General features: G+C 40.6%; 1 protein-coding gene and 1 long non-coding RNA gene across 4 annotated transcripts in view; one reads left to right on the forward strand and one right to left on the reverse strand.

Annotated features, from left to right (window-relative positions):
- LOC134731463 (uncharacterized) overlaps positions 1-14,726 on the reverse strand; it is a 57,949-nt gene that overhangs the window by 42,169 nt on the left and 1,054 nt on the right. For 2 of the 3 annotated variants that reach the window (XR_010113755.1, XR_010113754.1), the window contains exon 3: positions 14,288-14,365. The exons of the other annotated variant lie outside the window; for it this stretch is intronic. This is a non-coding gene — a long non-coding RNA (uncharacterized lncRNA). The remainder of the gene's footprint in view (positions 1-14,287; positions 14,366-14,726) is intronic. 3 annotated transcript variants of the gene reach the window in all.
- On the forward strand, positions 329-6,051 carry CDKN2B (cyclin dependent kinase inhibitor 2B). Its single transcript, XM_055294076.2, has 2 exons — positions 329-1,033; positions 3,610-6,051. The coding sequence occupies exons 1-2, from the start codon at positions 878-880 to the stop codon at positions 3,868-3,870; spliced, it is 417 nt and encodes a 138-aa protein (XP_055150051.1). The 5' UTR covers positions 329-877; the 3' UTR covers positions 3,871-6,051.

Genomic DNA, 14,726 nt, shown 5'->3' on the forward strand with positions numbered 1-14,726 from the left:
GACACATCCAAGAGAAAATTGCTAAGGTTGATACAAGTTATGAAACTTGTGAAGTTCAAGTACTGCCTGGGAATGAATTTAACTTGTATGACAGGTGCAGAGCTGTCGCTTTCAGACATCTGAAGAAAGACGGAGTTATTTTGAATGCCTTTCTCTCGGCCACAAGGGAGCCACCAACGTCTCCACAGTGCAACCAACTGGCCTAAGGCTGAAGGAACAGAAATCCTCTGCTCCGCCTACTGGGGATTAGGAGCTGAGGGCAGTGGTCAACACTCCCAAAATATTAGCCTTGGCTTTACTGGACAGCCAGCAAGCAGTGCAGCCGGCATTTCTGGCGGCTCCCTGGCCCAGTCTCTGGCGCATGCGTCCCAGCACCTTTGGGCAGGCTTCCCCGCCCTCGTGACGCGTCGGCCCGGGCCTGGCCTCCCGGCGAGCACAGCGGACAGGGGGCGGAGCCTAAGGGGGTGGGGAGACGCCGGCCCCTTGGCCCAGCTGAAAACGGAATTCTTTGCCGGCTGGCTCCCCACTCTGCCAGAACGAGGCGGGGCAGTGAGGACTCTGCGACGCGTCCGCACCCTGCGGCCAGAGCGGCTTTGAGCTCGGCTGCGGCCGCGCTAGGCGCTTTTTCCCAGAAGCAATCCAGTCGCGCCCGCTGGTTCTTGAGCGCCAGGAAAAGCCCGGAGCTAACGACCGGCCGCTCGGCCATTGCACGGGGCCCCAAGCCGCAGAAGGACGGCGGGAGGGTAATGAAGCTGAGCCCAGCTCTCCTAGGAAGGGGAGAGTGCGCCGGAGCAGCGTGGGAAAGAAGGGAGGAGTGTCGTTAAGTTTACGGCCAACGGTGGATTATCCGGGCCGCTGCGCGTCTGGGGGCTGCGGAATGCGCGAGGAGAACAAGGGCATGCCCAGTGGGGGCGGCAGCGATGAGGGCCTGGCCAGCGCCGCGGCGCGGGGACTAGTGGAGAAGGTGCGACAGCTCCTGGAAGCCGGCGCGGATCCCAACGGAGTCAACCGCTTCGGGAGGCGCGCGATCCAGGTAGCTGGGGCCCCAGGGCCTCGCCGGCAGGGGGCGCGCGAACGCGGGGCGCCGCCTCGGCGGATCGGGGCTGGAACCTAGATCGCCAATGTAGATTTATACAGGAGCCTCCGTTGGCCGGAGGTGTGCATTCCACGCGTAAAACAGGCTTTTACCCAGCAAAAATCCTAAAGAGAGACATTGAAAAACCCACTGTTTACGCTTTTTTTAGTGGTTTTTGTTCTGCCATCTCATGATCAAGGAATGATGATCTCATGATGCAAGGAATAGACTAAATTGGGGAGAAAAGGAGAAAAGGAAAGGTTATTTAGGGAGGAAGATTATCTTGTCTGTCTGCTTTCAACGATAAAGATAAGTAAACTATAAGTTACACATTCTAGATTGGATTTAAGGAATTCCACAAAATCATAGTACATGGAAAAAAATCAATGTAAACTTCTAAGCTACTATATGAAATCTGTTGTATTGTTTTCTCATAGAGGCTAATTGAATTCAAAGGAATGAGACGGGATTCCTCAACCACAGTACTTAGTATTTTTTATGTTAACAGCGTCTTATGAGTGATGCATAAGAGAAAAAATACATAGTTCTATAGGTTTCTCATTCTTTAATTATCATACTCAGTGCCCATATTACAAAAATATTCCTGCAGCAACTGTTAGGTCCTTTTTGAATGGCAAAGGATCTTCATAAATAATGCATCCTTATCTTCATTGTTAAAATACACTTATTAAATGTTTAACTACGAATCCTGCTTTAATAAGTACTGATATTTTTAATTTCTTTTACAATCTAGGACAATGCTTTTGTACTTTACCGTTGGCTACTGGTCATATTCAGTACTCACCTCACTATCACCCTCCAAAACTAAGCTAATATTAAGGGATCTTGTTAATAGTGTAGATTTTGAAGAAGTGTTCATTTCTTTTGAATTCTTAGAATAATGATATAACAAATAAGGGATTTTTAAAGGAGCAAAAATATTGTAAAGTGCTTCTTAAAAACTTAAAATTCTATTAATTATAAAAACAAGTTATATATGTAATTCACCATTTTCTGAAATACTAAGAACAGCTATTTTCCCCTCTTTTTTCTATGTAAAATATCCTGACATCACTAGTAGATATAACTTACCACGGTTTTTAAGAGATGAAATGAACATTTCTAATATTAATGAAACACGCCAACAAAACATGAGAAGTATACTGCCTTTCAATTAAATGGTATATTTTAGAGTACATAAACCCATAACAAATGACTCGATTTTAGACTTAGACAGTTACCAAAAATTGTCTTATAATTAACTTAAAATATGACAGCAAATGTTTTCATAATGTTCATGTACACAAATGGCTGCTATAGGATTACTCCTGCAAAACATCATTTTTTCTAAGTTATGCATAATCCTGATTGACTGCTAACATCCGAGCTCTATTTATTTATTTATTTATTTATTTAATGTTTTTGAGATGAGGCCTCACTCTGTTGGACAGGCTGGAGTGCAGTGGCGCAATCTCAGCTCACTGCAACGTCTTCCAGGATGCAAGCAATTCTCCTGCCTCAGTCTCCTGAGTTGCTGGGACTACAGGCACGCCCCACCATGCCCAGCTAATTTTTTTTTTTTGTAGTAGAGACGGGATTTCACCATGTTGGCCAGGCTGGTCTCGAACTCCTGACCTCAGGTGATCCGCCTGCTTTGGCCTCCCAAAGTGCTGGGATTACAGGCATAAGCCACTGTGCCTGGCCCAAGCTCTTTTTATATAGCAAAATATTTACTGTTTAACATTTTTAAATCTTAGCTATTATAAAATCCTGTAGTGTATAAATATAGCTTTATGTTACATTAAAAATATTACAGTCTAAATTTAAAATGATAGAACTGTTAAGGAAAAATCATTTATTATAATTTTACAAGATTTTGCATGATTTAATTTACTTTCCCTTCTAATCTCCAACTTTGGCTCAAATTATCACACTACAATCCAGTTATGAGCACAGACACATGACAAACAGAAGCCTTCCACACGGGATTTGCTATGAGAACTAAATAAATTAAAAAAAAAAAAAGAAAAAAACTTAGTTGTTTATTTTCTCCCCTAAACCATTACTCCCAACTTCTAACAAACAGTAGTTGACTACCTAATAAATATTTGTAGACCTGGATTATGGAGAAGGGGTCAGCAAGGCAAATAATTTAAAACTTCAAAAGCCGAATAAATTTAACTCTGCCCATAAGTCATTTAACAAAATAGATTCCCATGTTCCAATGGAAATCAAGATTTGTTTTTCCACAATGATGATCATCACTTTACCATCAACTTTCTTGTCTCTGCACGTTTAGAGAATAAAATGGCATTTAATTTGTACTGAGTAGAGTATAACCTGAAGGTGGGGTGGGAAAGCGGATTGCATCAGCAAATGAAGAAACACCAGACACCAGAGACCTGAACACCTCTGCACTGGGTGAATACTTTACAAATAGGTGTTTCTTTAAATGGCTCCACCTGCCTTGCCCCGGCCGGCATCTCCCATACCTGCCCTCACCCTGGCTCTGACCACTCTGCTCTCTCTGGCAGGTCATGATGATGGGCAGCGCCCGCGTGGCGGAGCTGCTGCTGCTCCACGGCGCGGAGCCCAACTGCGCAGACCCCGCCACTCTCACCCGACCGGTGCATGATGCTGCCCGGGAGGGCTTCCTGGACACGCTGGTGGTGCTGCACAGGGCCGGGGCGCGGCTGGACGTGCGCGATGCCTGGGGTCGTCTGCCCGTGGACCTGGCCGAGGAGCGGGGCCACCGCGACGTTGCAGGGTACCTGCGCGCGGCCACGGGGGACTGACGCCAGGTTCCGCAGCCGCCCACAACGACTTTATTTTCTTACCCAATTTCCCACCCCCACCCACCTAATTCGGTGAAGGCTGCCAACGGGGAGCGGCGGAAAGCCTGTAAGCCTGCAAGCCTGTCTGAGACTCACAGGAAGGAGGAGCCGACCGGGAATAACCTTCCATACATTTTTTTTCTTTGTCTTATCTGGCCCTCGACACTCACCATGAAGCGAAACACGGAGAATCAGATTTCCAGGGATATTTCGGAGTGTGTGACATTCCAGGGGTCGTTTGCTTTTCAGGGTTTTCTGAGGGAAAGTGCATATGAAATCCTTGACCGGCCCTGGTGGCTACGAATCTTCTGATGGATGAATCTCCCACTCCAGCGCTGAGTGGGAGAAGGCAGTGATTAGCACTTGGGTGGGGGCAGTCGATGCATTCACTCCACTGTCTGCTGAGGAGTTATGGTGAACCCACAACTTAGGCCCTGGCAGCAGAAAGGAAAACCTGAAGACTGAGGAGTAAGTGGACGAGGGCCGAGGTGGGCTTCAGTAAGGGCCCGGCGGCGCTTTAGTTTGGGCGCATGGCAAGTCACATGCGAAACGACACTCTGTGGAAGCCCTGGAGACCCGCGCCCAACTCCACCAGATAGCAGAGGGGTAAGACAGGATGTGCAAGCGACGACAGATGCTAAAATCCCTGGATCACGACGCTGCAGAGTACCTATGCACAGGGTGCTGGCCTTTGCTCTTACTACACTGAGGAGAGATTCCCGCGGGTTCCGGAGGCAGACTACACAGGATGAGGTGGTGGAGTGGAGTGAGAGCAATTGTAACGGTTAACTGTAACGTTTTCTTTCATACACACACACACACACACACACACATGCTAGGATGCGGAAATCCCCTTATGACTTGCTACTTTTTGATTTTGTGATATTTTGTACTTTTTAGTTGTTCAGCAACTGTCTTATTTAATGGGGAGATTTTAAGTAATATTATAACTAGTGGCTCTCAGTTAAAATGTGAGGAAGAACTACAGCTCTTAAATGTAGCAATAGCACTGTTGCAAATTCAGTGCAAACGCCTAGATTGCTTTCTTCTTAACCTATTTATTTCTTTGTTAAATTTTTCTGATTGTTTCTTTTATAGAGTGTCTCAGGGTGCAGAGGTCAGACTAAGAAATATTCCAAATGTCTTTTAGAAGATAGATGCACTTATGCAGTAAATTATCTTGGGATATTTCCCAAAAGATTGCTGAAAAAATAGATTGAGTATAAAAACTTGAAAATATATGATGGCTCGTGGGACGTCCTACTATCACTGAACAAACTAAAGGTGCACTGCTTTCGGATTTAATTTCCAGGATTGCTTGATCATTATATCATTGGAACAACTGATACTTCACTGCTTTAATAAAGAATTAACAGAGATTGAACTCCAAGAGGTGGGTAATTTAGTTTAAAAATATATGTTCATGTTAGGAGATATACCTAATGCTAAATGACGAGTTAATGGGTGCAGGAAATCAACATGGCACATGGATACATATGTAACAAACCTGCACATTGTGCACATGTACCCTAAAACCTAAAGTATAATAATAAAAAAATAATTAATTAAAAAAATATATATATATGTTCATGGATTTACCACTAACTCCTGAGAAATGTTAAAGGTTCACAGGGGTTCCCTTCTCTCAACGTTTGTAATAATTGCTCATAAGCAATACCAGCAATTCATAAAAACTGCTTACATATGCCATAGAAAATTAAACACAAAATGTATACATGTATTATGCTTCTAAATGCTCATTCTACTAGATACACATTTAAAAGAGAAAAAAGGAACAGAAACAAGTAATTCGAGAGTGGAGACTTATAAGAAGGAGTACATTTGAGTTGAATACACAAATCTTTACTTCTCTACCAATTCCTATTCCCAAAATGAACATATTACTGGGGAAAGTTAGTTGAGAATCAGAGCATATGTTATTGGGGAAAGGATATGTTTATTGACACATAATCTGTGCCAGGTATGCATTAAAATATATTTGCTAATTTAATATTTAAACCTGAGAGATAAGTATTGTTTCCCAGATGAGGACAATGAGGCAAAGAAATATCAAGTAACTTGCCAAAGGTCACAAGATATTCATTCCATGGATGCACAAAGTAAGTGCATCTAGTTCCAAAGCTGATTATGGTTGTCTTGCTTTTCTTCCCATTGTACCAGCTTGTCATCCAAAATCATGAATGATACACATGAAGATAACTTAAAAAAAAAAAAAGCAGAAATACACAATGATCTTTCTTGTAAGTTCCTAAGGTGGCTTTTCTTTCTCTAACTTCTAGTAAATATAAACAGCTTGTTTGAAAACTATTTTAAAATGTCAACAATATGGAGAATAACCCCCCCCAACACACCTATAAAAACCCAAATTTTTGGAACAAAGATAATGGAACCTCCATTTTCAAACTGAAGCACAGGGACAGAAAATATATTTCTAGTTATCACTTAAGCACTCAATCATTAGAGGCTACAAGAATAATATTTTTAAAGTTACAGTATTTTACAATTACTAGAAAACATTCTATATAAAAGAAGTCAGTTGATAATTTAAAATCTCCTGTTTGGCTTATAAAATCCCTTAATTTGACCTCTATATCTTAAATTCCAAGATATTTAAATTTGCTAGTTGCATTATACTGGGTCATGAAAAATTATCCCTTGAAATAGATATGGAACATGATACTTCATTTCTAGTTTAAATAACTTGTGGAATCTTTCCTAATGACAACCTGATATTAAGGGAAACTAAAGAAAATGTTATTGTGGATCCCACAGTACTATATTACACTTTTTTTGTTTTGTTAGTTTTTTTGATATAAAGCAAACCTAAAACATTATTGGGTATCAATTACCACCTGGTTGTATTGAAATAGTAACTTACCAATGCCATGTAAAAATTAATTCCATTTTCGAAGCCACCTGGCAGACAGGTTTAGCTGTTTCATCAGAAGCCTAATATATACTGTTAAATTTGTTAAGGATTTCACTTTGAAGGATACATGCAAAAACATATGGTTACTATTTTCATGAGTCCTGCTTCTGGCTCCATTGTAGAATTACAGAAAATTAAGTATACCTGTTAAGTTCATATCTAAACCTAAGACATTACCAAGGTTTGTACAAATTCTGCTACCTGACATTTATTCCAACAAGATCTGGAAAGTTAAATAAATTTATAAATTTAATAACATTCATTTGGCTTCATTTTTGTCTTTTATTTTTCACCTAAGTGGATGAATTTTTTAAAGGGTGTTTTGCTGTTAAAGCAAAATCTATGTAAAATTTCCTGTGCCTTAAATGGTTAAAATTAGTAATTTCATAACTAAGGAATGAAATAGTTTCAAGAGGAGAGCTCGAGACTGATAAAACCCCAAACGCCTCTGGGAAAATGTATACTTAGGAATACTTTCATGACATTTTATTTCCCTAGTATGCAAGCACAATACTGTGTCCAGCACCAAATAATTTATTGTATGAAGCTAGGTAACTGACCTTCAGCAAATGCATACAAAAACTAATTTCATTTACACTTATATTGAGATTGCCCTCCCTTTTTTGAAAATATTAACACACTGTGTGCATTGATATGTAATAGTCAGTAGGGTTCTTTTTTTTCTTTTTGCTGATTCTATAATTACTCCCTCAATTATTTTAAACAGTGAAACATAAACTCATTTTCTTTTTATGCTTTACCAGAGACGGATTTTTTAAATCATAGAGCATAATTTTTACAATGTTCAATACATTGCCACTCTCAAAAGTGGAGCAAGTAGAACTCATGATATGCAAAACTTAGAGACATTATCTGAAGAAGCACTCATGTGAACTGCCTTCTGGGGCAAATGTGAAAGCCAGTATCTTCTAAAGTACAACGAGGTCTGCCCTTATGTTTTATGTCAGCAACTAATCATAACCAAATTCTGACACGTTTACTACATTTTCAGTATTAACAGAAACTGTCTAGTTATTTGATGAAAACTTGGAGAATAATGCTTAGGTTGGTGTAGTTCACAGTGTTCAATTACTAAGCTACAAAGAGATACCTAGATACACAATCACATATATGAAAATAAGACAATTTTAATTTTAGAAATTACTTAAAAGGGCAACAACAGTTGAGCCTCAGTACTTTCAATATCTTCCTAGTCTACTTATAACGACAGGAAAGAAAGAGGGAATGAAGAAAAGTGAAACTAGGACTTGACTGGAAGATAGAAGACCTAGATTCCCACATTGGTTCCTTAACTAATTCAATATATGAGTGCTAACTCATGTAACTTTACTACTATCCTTCATACCTGAAAAGTTTCTATAAAACTTTTCTCAATTTCAGCTATCCAAATGAACTTACTCCTTTCTTACCTCTTAAATTCCCTACTCAGAAGATTTTAATGTCATTCCTTGCATAAGGAAAAAAATACTTCATTTTACAGAAACACAGTAACTTTCACATATAGGCCCTATTAATTACATAATAAAAGAAAATTTGAAATAACACTAGTGCCACTAATTAATAATATGCAATTGGCACGGATTGTACATTAAGCACAGTAATGTAAATTAATGTATGGGTCAAAAAGCAACAAGCCTGACTTACTAATTTGCGGTGTGAACTAAATGTAAAACAAAGAGTTTGCTGGAAAAAGAACTAAGAACAATGTATTAAGATGACACGCTGACTACCTCGCAGCTATTCACATTACACTAGAGGTTTACAAAGGACCCCAAACACCTATTAATCCACTTCACACTCAGAAGCCCCTGGCATTAGACTTCCAGTAGATACATGGAGTCAGCTCTGGCACAGAAAATATTTTACAACAGAGTTCCACTCAAAACTTTAAGACCAATTACAGTAAGTAAACCATGTCTTATTTCTTATATTTGGCCTCCTCCCCAAATGCATAATCTATCCTCTCATTATCAATGTTCTCTATTTATCATGTTGTTGGGGCTACTTCCTCTGAACCCTGTCTTATGTGACCTCTGGGTCTCCATTCCATTTTAAACAAATTCCCATCTGCCTTCTATCTGTACACAAATGCTTCCATCCCCTTGGCTAAAACCTTTTAGTCTTGGCTAAAAACTGGGTCTTCCTGATAATTCCATTCCACTTCTTTCTGCACCAGATACTAGGTACTGAGCTATGGATAACAGAGTAGGAGTCAGGACCAAGAATGGGTGTCTGGTATCTAGGTAGCTCTCAATGTAATCCCAAACCAAATATGTAAGGATAATCCAGATTGTTCTTCAGGTTTCTCTCTTCTCTTAGTATAAATAAGATACTTGCATTTTTCTTTAATTAAGCTGCAAGTACTGTTATTGTTTATTATATATTTTAGAATATATTTATAAGCAATAATACACAAACATAAAAGAAGAAACAGTTTCTTCTGTTCACAAACCCACAGACAAGTCAGCAGATTATTGTCAACACAGAGTTTTCTTCTGGAGAGTGACTATTGGAAAGATGTATATGGCATGGCTTCTCATTCCATCTGAGTTCTGAGTTTCTAAGCTCTATCACCTTTCCTAGGGCACAGAGGTACCCTTTCACCATTCTCAGAATCTCCTGCCAAAGTGCCACCTATAATATTTTCTGAAAAACATTTGATCATCCTCTATTATTTGCTAATCTCTGGACTGCCTTTGAGAGTTAGACTTATCATAATAAGACTATTCCAAAATTAGTAGTTTCTAATATGTTTAAATGCCACCATAAACAGAAAGATTTAAGGTTGTCCCCTTTCTAGGGAAGCATACCACTTTATTACACATTTGCTCCCAAATATGTCTTATGTCTACAAGAATGGTGTTTGCCTCAGTAGTCATTTGAGGGCAACAAGTTTAAAACCCCTTCCATTTGAGAAAATTGTTTCTCAATCCTGACTCCATGTCAGAATCACCCATGAGGATGTTTTAACATTTAGACTTGTTGATCAGCTCCAGGTCTACAAAATTAGAATCTCTAGGTTTGAGCCCCAATATTCCTGTGGTTGTTATTTAATAATTCTTGCTCATGGTAAACTTTCAAATAGTCCAGAAAGCAAAAAGTAGTAAGCAAAAATCTGAAATTTTTCCTACCCTCATTCTTACTACCCAAAGGTAACCACTATTACAAATATTTAATCATCCTTCCAGAAATATATGTACATATAATTGCAAACATCTCTCCCCCAGCATGCATATTTGGAAAACATGAATGGGATCATACTATTCTGTCATTTGCTTTCTTTAATTAGCAATAGATCTTTGACAACTTCCATTGTCAATGCATATAGATGTACTTCATTATTTTTTATGGCTGCACAGTTTTGTATTTTATGAATGAGCCCTAACAACAACAACAACAAAAACAGTCTCCTCACAAGCATGTCAATCGTTTTTCTCTTTCTTGCAGTTTGTTTGCTAATACACACTGCTATAAAGAAACATTTCTGCATACTTATACAAGTTATCTGTAGCAATTTATATAGGAGTGAATTGCTTTAGCTGAAGTTACATATCTAAATGTGTCTGTGGGTGTAAAATCTATCCATATATACATATGTATCCATACATAAAATACATATACACATATGTATGTATATATATGTGTACATATGTGTGTACATCTTCCCATACTTACAGATATGTGTGTACATATGTGTATATAAACATATGTATTATATATGTTTCATACATGAGTTATAGGAATAGAATTGCTGAGTCAAAGGGTGTATATAAGTATATAGATATATACACAAACATATACATATGAACTATATATACTATATAATATATATGTGTATATATATTTCCATACATTATTTGTGTATGTCTTTACATACTTAAAATAGTGGAATAGCTGAGTCAAAGGGTACATATATGCACATACAGTTTAGATAGATATCTTAATGCTGCCTTTCAAAACAATTATGCCAGTTGTAATAGTAAGAGTGATTGTTTCCTGACAACTTTGTCAAAGTAGTCTTTTTTCTTTTTGCCACACTTGTGGTTATATGCCATTGTTTCTATTTACATTTGTTTATTAATGAGGAAGATTATCTTTTCATTTATTTTTTACCATTTGCACATATTCTACTATAAATTATTATATCCTTTGCCTTTTTTAATGGATTGTTGTTTTACTGGATTATGTGTTTATTTATATAGTCTAGTAATTAATCTTTTGACATATATGATCAAATAATTGTTTTTTATTCTTGCTTATGGTATCTTTTTTCTTATGACTTTGGGGTTTTGAGCTTGAGCATGTGCAATGTTAGGAAAGTTTCTCATGAAATTTGGATAATCAAGAGTTACCTAAGGGATAAAGCTAGCGTCATAGGACATTAAGTTGGGGGAGGAGGAGAACAAGACAAGGGATATTCAGTAAGATTTTTCTCTCCTATCTCTGCCTATGCAATGAATTTGCTGATCTAAAACAGAAAATTGTTTACCCCTGTTAAAAAAAAAGCTCAAAATTAACTCAGGTTTTTAGGCCAGTGGAAGAGAACCCCAAAAACTTCCAATATTCAGTGATTTTGTCTGCATAAGTGACCCACGATAACTCACTCCCCCGTTGACCCTGGCCTTTGGGACAACAGAAAAGGCACAAGGCTTGTAGCCCAAAGGCCTGCCTGATGATTCCAGCCCTGGCTCTTGCTGGCCATGAAGTGTTCAAGATTGGAGCCTTTCTAGGCCTCATTCTTTTCACCTGTAAAACAGGAGTAATAATCCCAATTTTGAAAGGCCACTGTGAGGATAAAATAAGTAATATAAGTGAAAGTACATGCTCAGTTCTTCATTATTAATTTTTTGAAGAGCACATAGCCAAAAGTCACTCTGAATTCCAAAAGTATTTGGAATACCACATACCCATTGTTATGCTAGAGAGTCATCTTCACCATTGTATTTTGCTGAGACTAATATTAAACTTAGAATTCCTCTGCATACTGCAACTGAAAGAGAACAGGTATTGGGCAGTGGCAGTGGGGGAAACCAAGATGGAATTTAGATGTTCAAATTTTAATATTTACATTTTTTGAACAGAGAGCTTACTATGTAATTATCCTCTTATTCAGATGGCATTCCTCTGAAATAAGCAATTACCCTTATCCCTAGGTCTAGTTCCTTTGGGGAGAAAATGATTATACTTTGAGCTATATGGGTCCAATAAATAAAGATAGATCCCTCAATTTAAATTTGATCCTCAGAAAACTGAGGGTCAGAGAGCCCCTCAGGCATGATGGGATAATGTGACGGTTAATTTGGTATGCCAACTTGGCTAGGCTGTGGTACCCAGTGTTTGAGTCAAACACCAGTCTAAATATTGCTGTGGAGGTACTTTTTAGATGTGATTAACATTTAAGTCAGTAGAGTTTAAAAAGCAGATTATCCTCAATAATATGGGCGGCCCTCATCCAAGCAGTTGAAGAGCTTAAGAGAAATGACTGAGGTCCCTCAAGGGAGAAGAAATTCTGCTTCCAGATTGCCTTTGGATTCAACAACTCTTCCCTGGGTCTCCAATTTGTCAACCCCCACCATCTTCTGTGATAATTCCTTAAAATAAGTATTTTCTCTCTTTCTCTTTCTCTCTCCCTCCCTCTCTTTCTCTCCCCCACATATGTGTGTGTAGACATATAATGTATGTGTATATAAAATTGTATACACACACACAGTCATGTGCTGGATAACGATGCTTCAGTCAACCACAGTCACATATTGGTGGTGTCCCATAAGATTATAATGGAGGTGAAAAATTCCTATTCCCTAGTGATGTCATAGCTGTCCTAACGTTGTAGCACAACATACTACCTTTTCTATGTTTAGATATAAAACTACATTTTGTTACAATTATCTACAGTATTCAGTATAGTAACATGTTGTACAGGTTTGTAGCCTAGGAGCAATAGACCATACCATACAGCCTAGATGTATAATAGACTATACCATCTAGGTTTGTATGTGATGTTTGCACAACAATGAAATCGCCTAAAGATACATGTCTGAGAATATATCCCTGTTGTTAAGCAACCCCATGACTGTGTGTATATACATATACATATGTGTGGCACGCACACACACACAATTGGTTCTGTTTCCCTGGAGAACTGACTGATATAGATAGCGACTTCAAAAGATGTTTAATAAGTGTCTTTTCTCCTTTCCCCACCATGCTTTATTGCAAAAACTAGTTACATTGTCTAGGCCCAAGAAACTCCTCACCGCCCCCACTCCATTCCTCCAGTATCTTTAAATGACACTATGCTGGCATCCGACATCGTTTTTCTTCCAGGATGAACTAACCCTTTCTAAAGCGCCCTTCCTCTGTGGGACAGAAAACTTAATGCCCTCCTACAGAGGCGGAGGCCGGGTGAAGGTGGTGGTAGGAGGGGAATGCTGGGGGCGTGGCATAGGTGCACAGGAAGACATAAAAGGATCTGGTTCCCATGGAGCTGACATTCTACACAACAAACAAGTAAACAAATACATAACTAAAATAATCTCTTCATCCTAAGTGCTATAAAGGAAAAAATCACGGTGGTATGAGGGTGCCTGAAAAGGGAAGCATTTCTGAGGAGGGGCTACTTCAGAAGAGACCTGAAGGAAAAAGAGCTAGATTTGTGAAGAGGGAGAAAGAGCAGCCATACTATACAGACAGGTGGCATGTGGCCCCAGCACAAAGCACGGTGTTGGGTAAATTCTGAGTGAACTCTACCTACCTGGGAGATGAATTTGTAAATATCTAGATAGGTACTTAGAATGGCTACCTAAGAGTGATCGCTAAATCTCACTTTTTCCAAAGGGCCCCGTTTTGTCTTGGGTTTGTACCGAGGTCCGGCAGCAACGTCAAGTGATGGGGCGGCGGATGGGGAAAGAGAAGTCTGCCGCTCCTCTAGGCTACCGCACCGCCTTAAGTGGGTGGCTCACCCAGTGCAGGCCTCACTTTCCTCCCCTGTAAGGTCGGGGGGCTTGACGTCTGATCTGTAAGGCCCTGTCGGCTCACGCTGTGGTTCCACTTCTTCAACTAGGCCACTAGGCCCAAGCGCATGAACAGGAAGCCACTGAGAAGCGGGCCACATTTCCAGGTTCCCGGAGCTGGGCCTAGTCCCGTATCCTCTGGCACACACCCAGCCACTCAGGCCGCGGGTCCAGCCTGCGAGGTTTAGGACAGATTCAGGCAGACCACAGGCTCCGGGTCGGGGCACCGGGTCAGCGCGCCGGCCTGAAGGCGGCGTCCTGGGCTCGACTTCCCGCGCGCGGAGAGCCGGCGAGCCCGCGTCCGAGTTCCTGGACGAGAGCCGAGCCTCGCTTAGACCGCGCTCAGGACCCGGCTCCTCCGCATTCTCGGGCTGCCCCTGTGTCCTCGACTCACCCCTCCTTTCTGCCGCTCCTTCCTTTCCTTGCCCTGCTTTTACTGTTCTCAAACAGGACCGCTTTTCCTGTCTCCCAGCTGGAAAGGAGGAAAGGAGAGAGTCCAGAAAGGATCGGTGATGTGGAAGAAAAGGGGAGGAGGGGACATGGAGGGGGAGACCGGAGAGACAACGTACGCCGAGGAGTCAGGCGGCGGGATCAAGGGGTGTCGGGGTGTCTGGGCGCGGGGCAGAGCGTGGAGGCGGCTGCGGCCAACGGTCGCCAAGACAACCATTCTACGCGAGGACGCGGCGACAGGAGGGGAGCGGCCCGCGGGGGAGGAGAGCGCGGGGGGAAGAGGAAAGAGGAAGAAGCGCTCAGATGCTCCGCGGCTGTCGTGAAGGTTAAAACCGAAAATAAAAATGGGCTAGACACAAAGGACTCGGTTCTTGTCCCAGCCA

Source organism: Symphalangus syndactylus, chromosome 9 (assembly GCF_028878055.3).
Source record: "Symphalangus syndactylus isolate Jambi chromosome 9, NHGRI_mSymSyn1-v2.1_pri, whole genome shotgun sequence".
Lineage (NCBI taxonomy): Eukaryota > Metazoa > Chordata > Mammalia > Primates > Hylobatidae > Symphalangus > Symphalangus syndactylus.

Bases quoted from the DNA above. Each gene is read 5' to 3' on its own strand.
- CDKN2B (XM_055294076.2), top strand. From the start codon at position 878: ATGCGCGAGGAGAACAAGGGCATGCCCAGTGGGGGCGGCAGCGATGAG. The intron at 1,034-3,609 runs GTAGCTGGGGCC...TCTCTCTGGCAG, and splicing joins TCGGGAGGCGCGCGATCCAG to GTCATGATGATGGGCAGCGC.